The sequence below is a fragment of the Schistocerca cancellata genome, chromosome 9 (genome assembly GCF_023864275.1).
Source record: "Schistocerca cancellata isolate TAMUIC-IGC-003103 chromosome 9, iqSchCanc2.1, whole genome shotgun sequence".
Classification (NCBI taxonomy): Eukaryota; Metazoa; Arthropoda; class Insecta; order Orthoptera; family Acrididae; genus Schistocerca; species Schistocerca cancellata.
In genome coordinates, this window is record NC_064634.1 from 178,192,207 (window position 1) to 178,213,943 (window position 21,737).

The following is a 21,737-nucleotide window of genomic DNA, read 5'->3' on the forward strand; positions in this document are numbered from 1 at the left end:
CAGTTGTTTGAGACGAGAGAAGGCCAAGAATGCTTGACAAGTCCGTGGTTTTTAAATAAGTCCCAGGCGTTGCAGTTCCTGTGGAGAGGACACTCCGCTGCTCCTGCAAAATTTCGGTTAACAAGACGGGGAATCGCAGTTACCGGTTTTAAGCCTCGCACTGAGGGACCTGTGTGGGGGCGCCAGGGGTGAACCTCGTCGGTGGGAAAGTCCTTTGCGGCTAACTGACTGGTTAGCGCCTGCCTCGAGCTGGGCAGCCCCCAGTCCGTAAGATGGTACTCCGTCCCCCACCTTGCGATTCTATGGGTGTATGGAGCAGCAAGCACATCGCAGTGCTTGATACAAGGTAGGTTACTGAGGTATCTGGAAAAACAACAATTAAGTAGCTCATACTAATAAAACCAACAATTCAGTAACGAACAGTTGCCACCTGGAAAGGCAGACCTACGTTATCCGGACACGACGCTCCTATTGATGCTGCCCCTGTAGCCAGAAAAACAGCCTTAATTGGCAGAGAACGGCTGCGTCTTCGCATTGATGTGTCTGCGTTACAGGAAACTCGTCTCTCACGGGAAGGCAGCCTGCGTGAAGATAATTTACAAATTTTTTGTGGAAATTCTCTTTTCTAAATGCGATTGACTTTTCATCACTGCCAATAATTGCGTTACGGATTTCGTCTCCTTCATTAAACAGTTCAATCTACTGCGTCCGTACGCCATTAGCCATTATACGCATCGATTCTTTGTCCTTCTGGCACTTATTCTTGATTTTAAGGAATTCATAATTTTGCGCCCGTGTTTTCTCATAAGCTTATTAACCATTCGATTGTTCGCCTACTTTTTTCTTCTACTTGAGTCTGAAATTCCTCGATTTTCATTTCTTTTCCTTCATGTTTTCGCTTTACCTTTCGGAGTTGATCATGTTTTTCGTCGAACGTCGTAGTAAACTCGCTTCGCAGATTATTGAGAATATCTGTTAATGTGATCAATTTAGTTTCGATTTTCCCTGAATTTATTTGTTTTCCTCACACATTTCTTTGTTTTCCCCCTCATTTTTTTTCTTTTGTTCCATAGATTCTAATTGCATTTGCGATACATTTTGCCTTTGTCATCCATGATTAATTCTATTTGCCCTAAAAACTGAGTAAAGAAGTCATTACAATATTGGTTCCTGTTTGTTAAGTAGCCTATGGCGTTGAACTAGGCTTGGCCAGATCAAAGCTACCAACACCCCTGTCTTCTGTTAGTTTTGCTGTGGTAATCTTCCCCACATACTCTGTTCTCCGTGTACTGAATCGTTAAACTCTACTTCCTCATTTATAACACTACAGCTTTGCTTTGTGCCGGTCATGTTAATAATGTTATCAACAGTCACTGTTTCTTTTGAGTTACCGCCTAGGCGTAATTAAAAAAGTTCTTCTACGTAAGTAAAGATTATTAACATCGTTTCTGTTCCTTTCCCAGGCAGTCCTACACAACGTTGAATCGAATTATACCGGAAGATATGCTGTACTGAATCGTTGCGGCCTCACGAATTGCTGTGATGTCTTCTCCATCGTATCCGAAGTTCCATTGAATCGAACTCCGAACGCGCGTTTGTGCACCGAATACACTCGTTTTTTCTGAACGAGTGGCCTGCATTTAACTGATTTATACTGGAAATTCTGCTTTCCTACTGAGTAAAGAAGTCATTTTTTGTGTACAAGTGGTTTAATTTTGTACATCTGTATCTCGGAAATGGGAAACGATATTGAGAAAACTTTCAAGGTTATTAGATCGTGATCTTAGGGGTATATCGTAAAAATTACATCCATTTGCTGTGCATAGCCGTCTTGGAATCTGCGGCTCGGTTTCGGCACACAAAAGCCATATTTTTGGGTTGTTTCCCGATAACTGATAAATATTCTTGAAATCGGGAAGATGATACGTCTAGATAAATGCATTGAGAATACACCGTTAAAATTTGAGCAATACGCTGCGGTTATTTACTATTTAGATTTCCACTCATACCGGATCTTACGTGCGTATATTGCTTTTAGAAGTAGGGTAACGGATTAAGATGTCAATATTTTCAGTATTTTTCGAGATTGTTATCTTATGAATATATCGTAAGAATTTTAGCTATTTTCTGTGCATAGTCGTCTTGATATCAGCGGCTTGTTTTTGGTAAGAAAAAATTGTAAATAAAACTTTTTGGGGTTTTCTAAGGAACCGACCATGAACTAAATGGTGCCTCCATAAGTCGGTTAAGACGCACTATACTCCACATCTAATGCAAAAAGAAGCAGTCGATTTGCTAAGTCTGTCTAAGCAGGAGGCAGTGTATAATATTCATAATTTGACCCTACGATAGTAACACCAAGACGATCTTTCTGTTGGGTATACAAATGGTTCACAGCCCAAAGAGTATCCAAAACACTTGGCCCTACATTTCTATCACCAACAGAACCCAAGGCGTGTGCCCCAGAAGAAACCCGACGATCTGGAACACATTAGGTAGCAAATGCTGTCTCACGGGTACCGATAATTTGCGCGTTTTGACTTAGCAGGATCAGCTTTCTTCATCGTTGCTTTCCGATCTTTGTATTTTCTTACAACCTTCAAATTTCTTTATTTTCAACACCTCATTGCATGGTGTACCTGTCAAAATTGCAAAGTGTTGGTTTTCTCTGTTCGTGTCTACATTTGTTACCACATTCTCAACCGTAGAATTATAATAATAAATAAACATATAATACTGTTAAATTCTTCGATGCATTCATCCTTTTACGTTATATTCCCCTAGCACGTTACAAAAAGTATCAAATGTATTCCATTAAATAACCTATCTCTGGACGTAGAAACATATGAAGAGTATTCCTATTATACACGCTCAATAATAAATTACACTGTTGGTCTTATGCCTCAAAATGCAGTATAGAAAAATTCCAATAATCGGTGAGAAAACTATATCTATTTCGCGGCAATAACTCAGCGCCAACTGATGTGTTTCTCACCCTTCTGGGTGAATTGTATCGACAATGAGTGGAGTATATCACGCTTCAGAAGCGTATTTGTTTAAAAAATGGAAAGATGCACTGCAGCGTCATATTCTCCACTGTATAAATCAAGTATAATTTTACATCGATATAATATTTGAAGCTAACTTTTAGTAAAATTTTATTTCATAAATTTAAACGGTAACAGATGTCACGCACATCGATATTTGGCCTGTAGTGGGGCTGTGAACCACTGAGAGCTACGGCGGGTCGAAGCCTCGCCGTCGTTTCTATGTCCCCGGTTTAATACATACATACATCGATATTTGAATTATTATATGACCATCATGGTCAACATTGCTCGCGACTCTAAAATGACCCGTCACCTTTAACTCCCATTAGCGCCACACTTTTAGCAAGGAGAAATCACCGTTTATAAATAATAAAAACAAATTGAAATATGATTTTCTGACAGCTAGCTAGTTGTACCGTGTGTACACTCAAACTGACCAAGTTACCAGTGTCACTTACTCTTGTTTTCATTGAGAAGATTGAGGCAATCACGTTCCAGATTTTACCATCCATCCAATTACTGTCAAGCAGAACTAACAGCTATCCACCGTTGCAAACGCTGAGTGTAGCAGAATATCTCGAAACTTAGTATGAATTGTTACAGCTCACAACAAAAAGCATGCACCACACAGTGAAACGTAGATACCAAGCGGTTCGAAAAGCGTAATTTACATTGTGCTTAGTGGTGCACGTTGGAAACCTAATACTGCAGCGTTCGTCAGGAGAGAATGAAGTCAGTGATATATCTGAATAAAATATTTGTATTACCACCAATACAGTCATGGATGTGGTGTTACGTTAACGGCAAAATAGACATTCGATCACTTATGGAAACAGAATTCGTGAAATGTATTCCCCTTCTGTCAAACACTGAATATTGCACATACCGTGTTAAATTTCGTATACCAGCAGCCGTGAGTTATGTCTGATAATTTGCTTCCGAAATTTGCCTGCAGGTATCTGAATTTCACCTATGTGTTACTGATTCAGTGTACTCTGAGGACAGATTCCAGCAGATAAACTGAGAATGTCGATAGGAACGCATTGACCAGATTTGACCTTTCACCATGATATTTCCTTTCTACTCCCTATTCCCCCGAAATTCCCTTCCTACTACCATGCACTTCCCTCTCTCATCCAAACATTCCTCCCCTCGTCAGTTCCCTATGCCTCACTCCTCCTCTCTGACCCTCTACATCCCCATCCTCCCTTCCTCCTGCCGGCCGGAGTGGCCGTGCGGTTCTAGGAGCTACAGTCTGGAGCCGAGCGACCGCTACGGTCGCAGGTTCGAATCCTGCCTCGGGCATGGATGTGTGTGATGTCCTTAGGTTAGTTAGGTTTAATTAGTTCTAAGTTCTAGGCGACTGATGACCTCAGAAGTTAAGTCGCATAGTGCTCAGAGCCATTTGAACCATTTGAACCCTTCCTTCTCCCTCTTCCCTCCCCTCAACCTCTTCCCAACCATGACCCCCATTCATAAGTCACAACCCTTTCCTTCCCCTCCCCTTTCCTAAGCAAAACCACTTTAATGAAAGTACTCCAGTTGTAGAGCTTCTAAGTCAGTTTTGTTACACATATTTATCTCTTGCAATCATAGCTCTCTATTTTAGTGACATAAAAAAGAAAAAGCCAATCAGTATCTAAATCCCTTTTTAATCTTCTAAGTCAGCGCACATGTTTGGCTCTCCCGATAACAACTCAGTATCTCACTGTCATGAAAGGAAACGGCCAGTCTCATTTCTCAACTTCTCCACACCCTCCCCTCGCTCATTCCTAAACACCACCCCGTGCGTGACATGAAACTTGTGCAAATCGTGACGTCACAATCAGCGACGATGCACTTTTGTACAAAGGAGTGGGTAAAAGATCGACGAACCCACAAATATCTCAGTAATATCTACATACACATCGATGTATACATCTACATGAATAGTCTGGAAATCACACTTAAGTGCGTGGCAGGATATTCATCAGACCACCTTCACAATAATTCTCTATTATTCCACTCTCCAACAGGGCGCGGGGAAAATGAACACGTATACCTTTCCGTGCGATCTCTGATTTCCCTTGGCATTAGCTTCAACTCCCCTGTTGTGACAGCGTCTCCAGACATGTCTTCAACCTGAAATATCGTTTACTGGAGTAGTATTGTCTTCTTTGATGAGTCCTGCTTCGAACTGCGCCCTGGTGACCGGTGAAGACATGTCTGGATAGGGTCCAGACGGTCGTGGGATACCAACCTGACTGTTACCCGTCACACGGCCGGACAATCAGGACTGATAGTCTGGGGTAACATTTCGTTTCTATCAGTATCGCTTTGGTTGTCATACGCGGCATCCTTACAGCACAACAGTACGTCGATGATATTCTGCGACCGGTTTGCTTGCCCTTCATGACACCCCATTCTGGGCTAACATTTCAACAAGATAACGCCCGCCCGGACACGGCGAGATTTCATACTGGTTGTTTTCGTGCTTTCTATACCGTACTTTGGCAGGCGAGGTCAACGGATTCTCCCCCCAATAGAGAACGTTTGGAGCATTTTGGGCATGACCCTCCAAGCACCTCGGCTCGTGATTTTGACGATCTAACGCGCCAAATGGACAGAATTTCGCATGGTATCCCTCAGTAGGAGATGCATCATCTCTATCAAACAATGCCATACAGAATAACAGCCTTTTTTTCGTCGTCTTTGAGTAACAAACTTTATTCGGAGGTTTTGTTTGTTGCTTGAAATGTTAAAAATTACACCAATAAAAATGTAAAGTCTTAAATCCGCAATCCTGGACAAGCAACGATCACAGGATAAGTATATTCACAGGAGTTGGGGCTTTTGGAATCTACGTTATTATCATGGGCTCGTAGCAATGCCATTTCAAATAAACTACGTATAAGTATACCTCAGTGTCAAGCGATGAGTCCTGGAAACAAGTTGAGTTTATAGCAGGCAAGAATATTGTACTTCGGAACTCTTTCCAGACTTTTGTCCCGTCTAGCCCTGTAATACGAGTTAAATTTATTTTATTATTCCACTTTTAAATGATAGCATTCACGTTTTGTGCGTTGAAGTTTTTTTATGAGCTTTCACAGTTACTCTCGATGTGAGAAAAAGAAACTTTCATGTTACAACATGGTTATGTGCCTAAGAACAAATAATCTATCGAAATTTAAAAGTGTATTCAATAGTCTGACGGATAATCTATAGAACAGGTAACTGAACAACAGTCCTCTCGAGTACCTTTATAGTGCATTAATCACTACGCGACTATGCTTGATTTTATACTTGTGGATCTACAAGTTAGGTGAAATGTTAGTTAAGTCAGGAGAAGTAAGGGCGTACCACCTTCAGCTGGACAATATCTCGTGACTGTTTTATATTATTACTCTGTCGCTCTACTTTTATCGTGACAGGGATCTGTTCTCCTCATACAGTTGCCAATAACATTATAAATTAGAGAAATGTGTTGACTGAATTAATCAGTGCTGTAAATCCTCTTCTTCTTTTTCTTCTTCTTCTTATTTATTACTATTATTATTATTGACGTGATAACGTCTAATCGCTCGTCGGTTGAACTTACAATACGGTTACATTTGAATCGCTAATACTTAAGAGGCTAATAAATCATCGATATGTCTGTGTTTGTTTCTCGTTCAGTATTTGTTTTGCCTGTCAAATGATTCAAATGGCTCTAAGCACTATGCGACTTAACTTCTGACGTCATCAGTCGCCTAGAACTTAGAACTAATTAAACCTAACTAACCTGAGGACAACACCATGCCCGAGGCAGGATTCGAACCGGCGACCTTAGCGGTCGCTCGGTTCCAGACTGGAGCGCCTAGAACCGCACGGTCACTCCGGCCGGCTTTGCCTGTCACGTGTGGGTGTGATTTTTACGAATTAGCTTTATGTAAAGTTATAAATGGGTGTAGCGTGGAAACGCGTTTAGCTAGCCCAGTAATTCGGGTGTCATTGTGAAGTGCTCGCGGAGCAATACGGGGACGCGAAGTGAGACAATAAAAACATTTCCCAGAATAGCGAAAGGCGGTATTAAGTTGATGTCGCCTCACATGCCTCTAAAATGTGCTCGGAATTACAGAAAACGCAAGTCAGAGGAAAGCTCACTGCGGAAGTAATTCCAAATGCCTGAAATTCCAAAGCCTAGCGAATGTGAAAGTTACGGCAGCTTCGAAATGGAAGCGAACAAATGGTGATTATACAGCTGGCCCCCGGGGATACAGCGGCCAGCGACTGTCAAACTTGTGATTCATCTAGTCTCTGAGCACCAGTAAACCCCGATTCTCTAAAGAATAGAACTCCCATGTAGAAAAGAACTTCAAACTTCTGTCTACATCAAAAATGAGTTAGTGAGATAAATATTCGATGCTAGGAATGTAAGTGAGACGCTACGTGCTCTCATTATCAAACTCTGAAACTAAACTGCGCCCGAACAGTCCATGAAGGCCCAACGGTACCGTCCGACCGCCGTGTCATCCTCAGCCCACAGGCGTCACTGGATGCGGATATGGAGTCGCATGTGGTCAGCACACCGCTCCCTCGGCCGTGTGGTAGTTTACGAGACCAGAGCCGCTACTTCTCAATCAAGTAGTTCCTCAATTTGCGTCACAAGGGCTGAGTGCACCCGCTTGCCAACAGCGCTCGGGAGACGGGATGGTCACCCATCCAAGTGCTAGCCCAGCCCGACATTGCTTAACTTCGGTGATCTGACGGAAACCGGTGTTACCAGTGCCGCAAGGCCGTTCACCATTCCCAAACACTGTATGAGTATAATAAGGATTATTTATACGTTTCAAGCCAAGGCTAGTTTTGCGGCGCATCTCAATGTTAACGACGTCATGTCTCTTAACTGTAGTACAATGATATAATTTTGCAGGCACATCCAGTGATGCATGTGGATACTGTGTGCAAAATATAATTCTAAAAGAATGAGTAGCAAAGAAGTAATAATTGAAACATCGTGCCTGATGATGAAGTTTTGCTGTATGAACGACGAAACTGTTGTAAAGGATAAACCTATCGCCTTTAATTGTTTATGAAGGGTTTTAGAAAGAAAAAGTTTCGTAAAGGATTGAAATTACGTGCGAAGTTTGTTGGAAGTAGCCAAGTGCTCTCATTCTCAAATACTGGACTAATTAATCAGGGTATTTGCGTGCCGTGACTTACAAAAAAATGGTTCAAATGGCTCTGAGCACTATGGGACTTAACTTCTGAGGTCATCAGTCCCCTAGAACTTAGTACTTAAACCTAACTAACCTAAGAACATCACACACATCCATGCCCGAGGCAGGATTCGAACCTGCGACCGTAGCGGTTGCGCGGTTCCAGACTGTAGCGCCTAGAACCGCTCGGTCACTCCGGCCGGCCGTGACTTACGGAGTCTGAAGATATGTAGATAGTTTCTAACAGTTATACTTGTCTGTGTTAAACCTTAAACATAATGTTATACCTCTTAATGAATAGGTCATGACGACATTATAATTCTTAAATTTTGTCAGCAATCATATGAAGTACAGAAAATCTAATTTTAGTTGGCCCTTGAATCCATTAAATAGGTAACCTGCAACTGGTATTGGGTGATTGTGCACCGGGTAAATCGTTTAGTAATACAGATTCTGCATATTAATACGAAACGCTTGTTGTGACTTTATCCCGATGTTTTCACGAAAAATTTACGGTGTAGACCCAAACTCCGCACACAGAATTTATTTTTATTATTGTTATTACTATTATTACTACTACTATTCATCATCTGTTGTAGTCCCGTCATAGAGATATGTCGACTTGACACTTTTCATTTTCTTCTGTCATATCCCCCTTTCTTAATCTACAGGTAACTTCCTCCACGTTTTGCTTCATCTGTCATTTTGTGCCTTTCTCTTCCTCTTTCTCTCCTCCCTGTAATCTTTCGATCGACAACTCTCCGTTGCAGGTAATATAAGGTCCCAACCAGAGTTTTTATTTGTTCTTATCATATATAGTGACCTTTCTTCGTCTGTTTTATTAAGCATTTCTAACTTCGCCTTTCTGTTAGTCTTCTTTAAACATTTTATCAACAACCATATTTCAAAAATGTCCACGTGCAGTTTGCGATCAAAATTATCTGGGCAGCCGTGCATTACGTACAGTGGACCAAAAAATGGATCAAATGGCTCTGAGCACTAAGAGACTTAACATACATGGTCATCAGTCCCATAGAACTTCGAACTACTTTAACCTAACTAACCTAAGGACATCACACACACAGGATTCAAACCTGCGACCGTAGTGGTCACGCGGTTCCAGACTGAAGCGCCTAGAACCGCACGGCCACATCTGCCGGCTACAGTGGACCACTAGGTGTCACGAGAAGTGGACACGTCAGTGTAGAAGGAGCTGGGGAGTGTTGTTTTGTCAGTAGAGAAGCAATAGTAGTAAAGTGCGTAGAGCAGATCTCAGTGTCTCGAACGTAGACTAGTCATTGGATGTCTCGAGAGTAACAGATCCATCAGCGATATTTCAACACTTCTAAAGGTGCTCACGTCGTTTGCTGGTGATATGATTTTGATGCGTGAAAGTGAAGGAAGAACCACTGCTAAACCAAGACCTAGAAGACTTCAAGGGCCGCGCGGAGTGGCAGCGCGGTTTGAGGCGCCATTTCACGGATTGCGCGGCCCCTCCCCGCCGGAGGTTCGAGTCCTCCCTCTGGCATGCCTCTGTATGTTGTCCTTAACTTAAGTTAGTTTAAGCAGTGTGTAAGTCTAGGGACAGATGACCTCAGCTGTTTGGTCCCATAGGAATTCACACACATTTGAATATTTGAACTTCAGATTGTACCGCTACGGTCGCAGGTTCGAATCTTGCCTCTGGCATGGATGTGTGTGATGTCCTTAGTTTAGTTAGGTTTAAGTAGTTCTAAGTTCTAGGGGACTGATGACCTCAGATGTTAAGTCCCATAGTGCTCAGTGCCATTTTTTTGACTGTGCGTATGGAGTTAAAACGTATAGGGTGAAAACATCGGGCAGCTCACCATACGCCACAAGTTTCTGTAATTTGAAATGGTCTAAAGAGCGGCGCCATTGGACCGTGGATGACTAGATGACTGATGGAGTGAATAATTACGCTATGCCCTGTGGCAAACCGATGGGTTTAAGTTTTGAGAATCCTCGGAGAACTTTTTATGCCATCATCTGTGTGTGTATTGAAATGCAGGGCTAGAAACGATGGAGAGGATTCGTCCTGCCGTAGCCCTCAGTGGTTCACAACATGCTACAGCAGTCCAGTCACCCCACCACCGCCCGCCACCGAACCCAGCATTATTGTGCGGTTCGGCCCCCAGTGGAGACCTCCCCCTCACCCCCCACCCCGGGAACGTCTCATACCAGATGGGTGTCACCCCGTTTTTGTGGAAGAGTAATTATGATGTACGCGTACGTGAACACAGTGTTTGTGCAGGAATCACCGACATAGTCTAACTGACGCGGAATAAGGGGAATCAGCCCGCATTCGCCGATGCAGCTGGAAAACCGCCTTAAAAACTATACACAGGCTGGCCGGCACACCGGACCTCGACACTAATCCGCCGAGACGACTGTTGCCGGGGACTGGCACGCATTCCCGCTCGGGAAGCAGCGCGTTAGGCCACGCGGCTAGTCGGGCGGGCGCCCTCGTCTGTAGTGCTAACAGTAAAGCACAGAGGAGGTGGTATTATGGTGTAGGGGTGTTTTCCACGGTTAGGGCCTGGTTCCCTTATTTCGGTTAAAACGACGCTAGATATGGAAGGACATGAACACATTTTACACCATCGTGTACTGCATACAGTTGAGGAACTGTTCGGAGGCGATGATTGATTGTACCGACATGAAAGTGCACCTGGTCATGAAGCAGCGTCTGCGAGACAATGGTCTGTGGATAATAGCATTACTGAAATGGACTGACATGCCCAGAGACCCGACCTGAACCCAAAGGGATGAGTTAAAACACTTAGCTCTACACCCCAGCGTTCAACATCTCTATCTTCTTCGGTTTCCGTTCCTGAGGAAGAGTGGGATGTCAGTCATCCACAGACATTCGTACGCGTTATTGAAAGTGTTCCCCGCGGAGTTCAAACCGTCATAAAGCGAGAAGTTAACGCAATTTGCGCTGTGTGCTGTTGATCTCATAGCGTGTTTTTCTTCTTTATTTTGGCTGTTATTGAATCACTGCTCTATCATTACCATGAGAAAAAGTATCATTAAAATCTGAACTAAAATTAGAATTACATGCTACGAAAACTGCAAGACCATGAAGAATGGTATGAGCAACAACACATTTAACAGGTATTTTATTCTTCTTATAAGCAGCGGTAGTAGTCACCTCTATATTATCTATAGACGTATATACAGTATTCCTTCAACGACGACCAAACCTTCTATGTAGCTTTTTGTAGCAGGAATATAACAGTGACGTCGCTCTATGCGAGTTTTCGTTTCACGCAGACATATGTTTTCTCGTGGTGCAGGAGGAATAAACGAGAGCACATCCATTTTGTTTACACTGGTCGAAATTTCTAAGCTTCTCGTCTGAAGTGTCGACTACAGCGAGAAACGTATTTCAGAAACCACTCTTCCTCTAATGGAACACATTTGCAAGTGTGTACTTTCCATCAATAACTTACATCTTACACCCTCCACAGTCTCACATAACACAGCTTCGTTAAAGGCCATCTGATACAGACAATCGGTTATTTCGCCCTGTCAGTGGTACTCGTACTTCACAGCAGCAAGATCGAGTACACATCTCCATACTAACAATAAGTCACAGCTAGCATTACAGCCCTGCATGCTACAGTAACAGAGAACGGGTAGGCGAGTATCAAACGACCGCAGCGCTACAGTGGTCAGAGTCGAGACGCTTGTGGAACTACAGAGGGAACGATAGAAGCCCAGTGGTAGTGATGTAACAGCACCGCCCTGACCTGTGAAGTATGCAACCCGCAGCATTAATTCGTACTAGTCAGTGGCGCCGAAACTGCGGTAGATTTGCAATTGTGTTGCGGTATTTTGGGTGAAGCGGGAAAACGGTGTATTTCCGGATACGAGTTCCTATGCTAAACTAAACTGTCTTGGTCACCAGTACAAGTGTTCAACACCTGCAAAGTTACATCCTGCAAACTATGGACTTTACTGGACAGTACACAACTCTTCTGACTAATGAACTAATTTTCATCCCACGGTGCACAGATTGTGTGTTTAAAACATTATTCTCATCGTGGGACCATGCAGGTTTGATTAAGGAAAACTTTTAAAGGCATTTATTTGTAAGGCATCTGAATAGAAGCTAGCAAAATAAAGACACAGGTAAACGAGGCCATTAGTAACGGACGCTAAAAAATTGTTTACTTTATTGATTACAAATACTTTCGTTTTAAACTTACAGCCAATGACTTGTTGAATCTCTACTCTCTTTTGGTAACTGGTTTGTCTCTGTGGTCGTTATACAGGCTGTGTGCCAGAAATGTGGCTTCGAGACGTTCACCGCTCACAAGGAGCCCATTTCACTCTGCAAGATTTGCTCTGAGACACGAGAAATGTGGAAGAAATCGGGCGCCTGGTTTTTCAAGGTACGTACTAAGTAGCATTTTTGTTGCACCTTAAATTTCTTGTGCAGAATAAATATCAACATGTGATTCATCAGCAGTGGAAACTACAAAGCAGCGTCATGTGATGAGTTATTCTACTTTGATGATATAGCATATCTGTATCGCTCTACTTTTACTTAATTTCATTTTCTTATTAATTTTCTTCTGCTATTCAGCTTTAATTCTTTGGCAAAATGGTAATCACAACGCATGTATAACATTCATGCATATACATAACAATCGACAACTCTATAAGACAGGCGTTGAATAAGCAATGCAACACTTTTTTTCTGAAAGGAAGTTGGTTTTATTCAGGATTCCAGTACACTTTATTATTCCCCACTCTTTTGAATATAATATCTGTTCAGATCGATAGCCTTACTCCACCTTACTGGGAGGGCCTTTATGCTTTCATGGTACCACTCTAGTGATCGACGTCTTAAAGTCTTGCAGCATAATAACCTCCCTACCATCCACGTATTGCTCGTAACGCCTCGTAACGCGCACATATTCTCTTCGTTGCTCTTTATGGTATTCAAATGTTCAAATGTGTGTTAATTCCTAAGGGGCCATACTGCTGAGGTCATCGGTACCTAGACTTACGCACTACTTAAACTAACTTATGCTGAGAACAACACACACACCCATGCCCGAGGGCGGACTCGAATCTCCGGCGGGAGGGGCCGCGCAATCCGTGACATGGCGCCTGTAACCGTGCGGCCACTTGGCGCGGCTTTATGGTATTCTCTTAGGTGGGGAGGAACCCAGTAGGCACAAGATTCTGAAACTCCCATCCTACGGACCAGTGTGTCAACGCTACCAACAAAGACGTCCAGTTCAGCAGCGAGATGTTTCATTGTGATCCGTCGATCACCTCGGATGAGAGTGTCACCACGTTCCAGCGTTGCAGGAGTCACAGCTGCGCGCGGCCGGCCAGCATGGGGAGATCGGACAGTTTCGCGTGACCTTGTTGCTATGACAACAGTCGCCTTGCCCAACGACTTACCGTGCTTTTGTTCACTGGCAGGTTTCTGTAGACATTCAGCAGTCGCCTAGGAATATCTGCGATGCTCTTGTTTTCCGCCAAAAGAAACTGAGTGAGAGCTCTCTGCTTGGACTGCATCTGCGTTATGAACGGCATTTTGAACGCTAGATATACCGCCGCCACGTATTGGAACTTCATGAAACAATAGGGGCTGAAGTAGTATTGACGACGCCCCACAGCAAATTCAACGTTTTTTCAACCGAAATTAGCCGAGAGAAAAAAATGTGTTGCCCTATTTATTGAACGCCCGTCTTATTTTATATATATTGTAGTTCCTTGTAACTAAAACTGTAATGCCGCTAGCCGTTAATTAGTTTAATTTTAGTTGCACAGCTAGCTACAGAGTATCGTGCATCCACTGAATTACGACTAAGTTTTTAACTCTTGTGCTCCAGCAAAAGCCAATAAATTGATGATTTGTCCAGTTCTTTTCGCCTGCGCGTTTGCTTGTAAATATTTTCTTTTTTCCTACCCAAGAGAAGGAAGTCTTTAAACTGTGTGTTTGTTTTGTTATGTACAGGTAATCGTTTATTTTTTTCACTTTTGCTGTCGAATTTTTTCAATGGCAATAGGCAAAGAAGTCTCTTCTACCGCGTGACGTAAGAAGGCGACCAGTGAAGCTGTAATCTCTGCCTTCCCAGATTTTCCTAACCTGACATGACGCATGTTCCACAATCGCCGATTTTCAGTCAAATTTGATCGCAACGCCTACTATATAAGTGTAGGGGCACGGTTCTTTAGTAAACAGAAAGGACGCACAAAGCTATAATATGAGCTGCGTCTATCCAAAAGTGTTATTAAGTAATGAATCATTCCTCACCGTAATTCTGTAAAAAACCATATTCTTCCGTCATTTATAGCTCACACATCAGATCGGCAATGCTCATAAATCACTTGCATAATCTCAACAATTGCATTCACTTGAAATCACACATTCTTTGCTCCACCTTCATACTCCTTTTTCACTGTTGGTTCTTGAGTTGTTCATAGCCTCACTTGTTCATACCCTCACTTTCATACATTCGATGCTCATAAAATCACTCCAATAATTTCTCTAGCCACTGTTATTGAGTTATACAGCGTGAGTCAGGAGGAGGAAAGGTACATGCTTTGAGAAGCGGTAGTATTAGTGATTCTGAACAAAAAACTTCATGTGGACATAGGCACTATTGCGAATGGTTTCCGACATAGAACACGTTTAATATCACTTTTGTACATTTTTCTTTAATAGTCCACAGCTCGTGGTCGTGCGGTAGCGTTCTCGCTTCTCGCGCCCGGGTTCCCGGGTTCGATTCCCTGCGGAGTCAGGGATTTTCTCTGCCTCGTGATGACTGGGTGTTGTGTGATGTCCTTAGGTTAGTTAGGTTTAAGTACTTCTAAGTTCTAGGGGACTGATGACCATAGCTGTTAAGTCCCATAGTCCTCAGAGCCATTTGAACCATTTTTCTTTAATAACTCGAAAACCGCACACTCCATGTAACACGTGCTTTAGTACACGATTAAAGTAAAGTAAATTTTCAATGAAAAAAGATCGTATTAATTTTTTTAGGACTAACAGTTTGCGAGAGGAGATCTCGAGAATACTGGAAACCTCGCGCGACGCGCGTGCGCTGTAGTTTAAGTACTTTTTGTAGGCCAGTTTGAGGTAGTTTTCTGACTTGATAGACCACAAGCGTCCTATATCAAAATGTTCGTCTCAACTTCCTCTATACTACTGCGGTACGTTCTAAACAATGACAATGAATAATACAGAAATTAAATAGAAATGTACATTAAAAGTGTTTTATCACGGAAACCATTCGGAATAGGGCATATGTCCACATCAAGTTTTTTCTTCAGAATCACTAATGCTATCACCTGTCAAAACACGTTCCTTTCCTCCTGACTCACCCTGTATGTTCCTCTGAATTTACAAAGATTTAATCTCTATTCGATTAGCACCTTTACAAAATGTACATGTACAAGAGTTAAAGAAAAAGAAAAAGAAAATATAAATAAACATGTCAGAAAAATTGCATCATAGTAGGACTTATTCAGTTTTGGAAGTTGCTTTTGCATGGCTGTATCTCGATAACAGTGTAAAATGTAATTTCTCAAGCTGGAACTGCGTATAAGATTGTAGTGTTGTAGTGAGATATTTCGACCAAAACGAGACTGTGGTTTCCAGGAAAAAGGTGATTTTATGTGCAATAACGTTTCGGTGTGCGCGATTTGTGCCTCGTTTAGGAATGACTACGGCGACACAAGTTATCCCTGAAAGCCCGTTTGATATAGAGTTACGGAATTGTGCCGCATTAGGATACATTCCCTGAATATTCGAATTCTGAGTCGTAATTATCGGCATCGGAATTGAAAAAAAGCAGCCGTCGGAATTTCAGGGCACCTTCTGAGTTGTAGATAGTTCTAGACAGCGTCGGTCATGCGCATCATGTGCTCCTTGAAAGCAGTCTTACGTTGTGCAGTAAGGCTAGGGATGGTCTCGGTCACGAGATCCACATAGTCACCTGTCATGTAAACCACTGTCGGCGGTACCTGCTCTTTTGTCAACTTAGGTCTTTGTTCGTCGTGAACGCGCTTTTCAGCACGTAATGCAAACAGGTAGGGACATAGGCAGTGCTCTGCTATTGTCTCAGCGTCCGTGGTACTCTACTCACACCCTCCCCCTTATCAGCGACATCATCTTCAGAATCGTAAGCAAAGCGCTTCCGACCTCGACCTGTATACCATATGAGTGGCAGAGCTTTATGCTACCGTAATGCCCTCTGAAATCATGTGTACCTGGTTGACAAGGGAGTAGTAACACTGTCTGCGAGAGTTAACTATTGGTGGTGCACGATTCCTCACGTCGTAAAAGTTAAAATCATGATCGAGATTAATTACGTCGTTCGTCAAACGCATTTCAGTGGCTTCCCTGAATACTGCCCCACATAAGGATGAAACATATGTTAAAATCTGTATGTTCTGGTAGGTCACAGCTTTGTCTGCCTGAATACAGTGCTCGCCCACGTCTAGTTTATAAGAATGTAGCAAGGGATACGGCGACTGCGGCACTTTACCCTCGGTCTTCCAGCTCGTTCCAGTTTTGGCTTTACAGCCCCAAGTTACTAGCAGACGAACTCTGGTTACGTCTGCATTCCCACGCTATTATGGATCAAGCATACACCAACAAAACACGGGTCTTCACACATCTAACAACGTTTAGAACGTAAAATAAGGCGCATTTTAATTTTATCCATTGTCTTTTGTTTTCTTTCTCGGTGCCGAATAATGTAAAATACTGTTTTTCTCCATCAATAGAGCTGACGTTTTCGCTGTCAAAAAGAAAGTTTTGCTTATCAAAGTTGTAGCAACCTGTAAAGAAATTGCGCCTTTTACATGACATGGTTCGTTTACTTTTGTTTTAACTGAGCAAATTTTAGCACTTTCTGTCCTGTCTTCAGTGAGTTTTTGTTTATTATTCTGTCTGGCATGACGCTGATCAGAAGTGTCCGGACACTGGCTATGGAGTGTGTCCACCCTTCGCCTTGACAAAGGCTTGAACTCTGCTGGGCACACTTTTAATGAGTTGTCTGACTGTCTGTGGAGGAATAGCAGCCTATTCTGCACTCAAGATCCGAAACCAGAGAAGGTAATGGTGTTTGACGTTGGAGTCTGGGCCGTACTCGCCGTTGTAAGTCCCCACATACGTATTTCATCGGGCTCTGGTCGGGACTATGGACAGGCCGTTAAGTTTCAGGTGTGTTGCTGCCCACAAACCATTGCCTTAGACATGCTGCTTCATGACTGGGTGCATTGTCATTCTGGTTCATTCTTCGCCTCTGAACTGTTCCTCTACTATGTGCAGTACACAGTACAGTAAAATGTATTCGTAACCTTACACATTTAGGCTTTTTTTGAGCGTGATAGGTCGATCAACCCTTACCACGAAAACATCTCCATATCGTAACACTATCTGCTCCAAACATCGCTATTGCCGCTACACATGTAGGCAGGTAACGTTCTCCAAGCAGTCGATGAACTCATACTCTTTCATTGCATTGCCACAAGGTATAGTGCGTTTCATCACTCCAACACACTCGTCTCGAGTGAGCCACTGCCACCGCCTCAAGTGTCTTTTCGCCTTGACTACAAAACTTTGTGCCGTGTGTGTAACTGCTGGACCATTGTATCCCATTCTTTTTAACTCGCTGCATACAGTTGAAATTACCCTACATAGTCCTGGATTATGCTTTTATATCACCAATTTTACCCCTGCCGTCAGTGCTCTGTGTGTCTTTTTTGTCACAGTAATACTTTTCTCAGACAGTAAATGATGCCTGACCCAAGTCTGATATAAATTGCCTCACACATTACAGAGATGTCACTATCCTTGCACTCCGCCTCACTCCTACATGTGAAACGCGATTGGGACTGTCACTAATGAACTTAAGAACCCATAAAACAATCGATACGATGCCAATATCAGCCGTCCTCGAATATTTTTGCGTGACGCGGCTTCTCGCGCTACCTTCCCTACGTGTCATAGGGGTATATTAGCCCCACAGCATTTTATACAGATAATTATATTATGCAAATAATTATATGTATACATAAATGTTTATATACATTGATGAGCCAAAACATTATGACCACCTACTTAAAAGCATGTTGGTCCACCTGTGGGACGTATTTCAGCAGCGATTCTGCGTGCCACGGCTTCGACAAGTACTTGATAGAGTTCCAGAGATTTGTGGCATCAGAGCCTACGCACGGGTCACACACATCCCGCAATTTACGGGCGGCTGGTATGTGGGCGCGGAGCTGGCACACGATAGCGTCCCAGTTGGGTTTCATCGGATTCGGATAAGTCGAATTTTATGGTCAAGACGTCAACGTGAATTCACTATCATGCTCCTCAAACCATTGCAGCACCATTCTAGCCCTGTGGCACGGACAATTATCCCTCTGGAAAATGCCACCGCTGTTGAGGAAGACATCAAGCATGAGAGATTACAGGTGGTCCCTAGTAACGTTCACGTAGTCCACAGCTGTCTGGTGCATTCGATTACTACCGCATGTCTCATAGAAGCTCAGGTGAACGTCCCCCATAACACAACACTGCTACCACCGGCCTGTGTCCGTGGCGCACTGCATATTTCAAGCAGCCATTCGCCTGGATGACGTAACAGTAAAACGGTATTCATCCGCGACACGATTCCATTGATTCGCGGTCCAATCTCGATGCTCCCAGGCCCACTGTAACCATAATTTACGGTGTTGTTGGGTTAACATGGGAACGCGTAGGGGTCCTCTGCTTTAGAGCACCATATTCAACACTGTGCGCTAAACAGCGTGCTCCGAAACAACTGTGCCTGCACCAGCTCTGTACCCTGTCGTCAGATACGTCACAGATCGCCGCCTATCCTGCTTTAGAGAGCGGGCAAGCCTACCATCCCTATGTTCTGTGATGAGGTATGGACGTCCAACTCTTTGTCGCCTACTCACAGCTTCAGTGCTCTTCAACCACTATCCATAGATGCTCACGACAGTAGCACGCGAGCAACCGACCAGCTCCGCCGTTTCCGAGATGCTCGCTCGCAGGCACTTGGCCATAACAATATAGCATTTGTCAAAGTCACTTCAGTCGACGAGTTTCCTCATTTGCGCTACTCATCGTTGCTAGAATGATTCCCCATTCGTCTGTGCTCCGCTCACATACTTCTCTTGACTGCGTCACGTGCCCTGAGCGCCACATGGCAGCATAGAACCTTGCGGTGGGCAGTGGTCATAATTTCCTGACTCATCAGAGTATATGTTACCGGTAGACAGTGAAATCGGCCGTCTGACGGAACGTTTAGGCACGATATAGAGTACCAAAATCCATGAGGTAGGATATGCCGTGCATCTTATTTAATACTTTGCCCAGGCATTTAATAGAACGTCGGTTACGTTAAATGCAAAGTATGAAAGAAAGATAATTCAGATATTTTCACAGTTAAAAGATCCACATCATTGTTGTAACACTTTCAGTCCAGTTCAGTTGGAGCTCAATTGTGTCACAATTTCACTTTCGCTAAAATGGTGACTGTACATGATGACTGTGAAAATCTTATGATTGCTGATTCGGAAGTTGCAATGAAAGAAAGATTTTATACAGAGATGCAGACAAGGAGAGGACTAGTTCCTTGAGAGCAGTGTTTTTCTAACAGGCGATCGCTGTAACGAAAAAATGAGGAGCGTAAATACGACTAAGTTTGTGAAAAAGAAGTAGCTTCGTCGTTATTGATTAATGAAGAAGTACAGTGTACTGAACGTCCAGGGAACACGGGTACAACTGCTGAATGAAATATGTGATGCAGTTACATTTTACATGCCAGGTAATGAGTTGTTTCTCATACTTTGAGACCCATTCATCTATTGGCCATGACGGGCGATACAGGATAACAAAGGAGTTGTCTACTAGATACTCTATTTCTATCGCTTGCGCCATTATCCCGCGGTTTGGCAGGTTCGGCGGGGTTAGGTATGGATTTGGCAACGTTAATGTTAAGGGGTGCCACCACCCTGTACCCCCCAGGATGGAATAAGTGTACCCCAGCTGTCTATCTGGTGTAATCCATGGAACCGTGCGAGCGTGTTAAGATGCCTGCGTGTCGTGTAACTGAAGTGGGACATGGAGACCAGCCCGGTATTCACCTAAGGGGACGTGGAAAACCACCTAAAAATCACATCCAGGCTGGCCAGCACACCGGCCCTCGTCGTTTGTCCGCCAGGTGAACTCGATCTGGGGCCGGCGCGCCTACCTGAGTCCAGGAAGGAGCTCATTAGCGCTCTTGGCTAACCTGCCGGGTTGTTTACTAGGTACTCTACGGTAATATAACTCATCACAACTTAGAGCTTTCCATTAACATCTGTGCTACTTTGAACACGTTATTCGACTGTAATGTTATACTTTGCCTGTCTGTATTACGCATGTGGTAAAATACTTAGGCGTTTTATAGACTTCTGGGAAAATTATGAAATTAAAAACTTTCCCTAAAAGTTCTAGGTATTCTGTCTATTGCCTAGACATTCTATAAAATGCTTTCATTTGACACTTTGCCGGTAACATACGTACAAAATTTGGTTGAAGTTCGTTCAGACGTTCCTGAGTTATTCTTCTGCGCCAACCGCTTTTCATCCACAACCATACGAGAAATAAGTGTATCTTACCCCCTACAGTATTTTTTGCAAGATTGTGTACAAAGTTTAGTCAGAAACTGTCCAGTGGCTTCTGAGAAGATGTGGAACATACATACATACAAAGATTTTTGTAAATATAATATGTGGATATAAAGATAATACATAAATTAGAAGTTAAACGGGTGATGTGATGGTTACCATGATTGTATTTTAATAGTTAGGGTATTCTTTTCGTGTAACTTTTTCCATTGGATCGTTCGACAACGCTGCAAGCTATGGATGAATACTACCAGAATTGACTCATGTCCATTGTAAAAAATTGCATGCCATCAATGTTGCAAATACCATACTTCTTTATGAGGATGATCACATCGGTACTACTATCTTATGGGTTCTGTAAGTTAAAAAACATTGACAAGTGGTTGTTAGGTGTTCCAGCGTTCCCCGTACCGTTCAGGGTTTGCGCCATAGAACTTTCATATGATACTATGAAGAAATACCAATGCGAACACAAACATCAATTCAGAACAAAGGAAACAGAGTTTACGCAATTATTTTCTAGAAACGGAGTGTTATCGTAATGGATACCACTGTCTAAGAGAATGAGTGCAGATTTCCACTTATGTTGATTCATAGCTAAAACTGAGGCATACTCATGTACTGTATATCATGGTTGTTTTTTTTTGTACGTTTCTTATTGATCATCACTCGTATATTGATAACTTCAGGCTGCTACATCAATCAGTTACTACAGCTTGATGTCCCTTCACATCAGACTCCTATCAAAACTCTCCGTTTTGTTGCCTGGCCTTGCGTAGGACGTCTGCATTCTTCCGACTGAAATGGCTTCCTTTATTCCACCCGTCTG

The 21,737-nt window shown here is 43.0% G+C and overlaps 1 protein-coding gene across 1 annotated transcript in view; it reads left to right on the forward strand.

Moving 5' to 3' along the window:
- LOC126100704 (rabphilin-3A) overlaps nt 1-21,737 on the forward strand; it is a 1,079,132-nt gene that overhangs the window by 828,052 nt on the left and 229,343 nt on the right. The window contains exon 8 of the mRNA XM_049911320.1: nt 12,526-12,645. Within this exon, the coding sequence (XP_049767277.1) occupies nt 12,526-12,645 (120 nt within the window). The remainder of the gene's footprint in view (nt 1-12,525; nt 12,646-21,737) is intronic.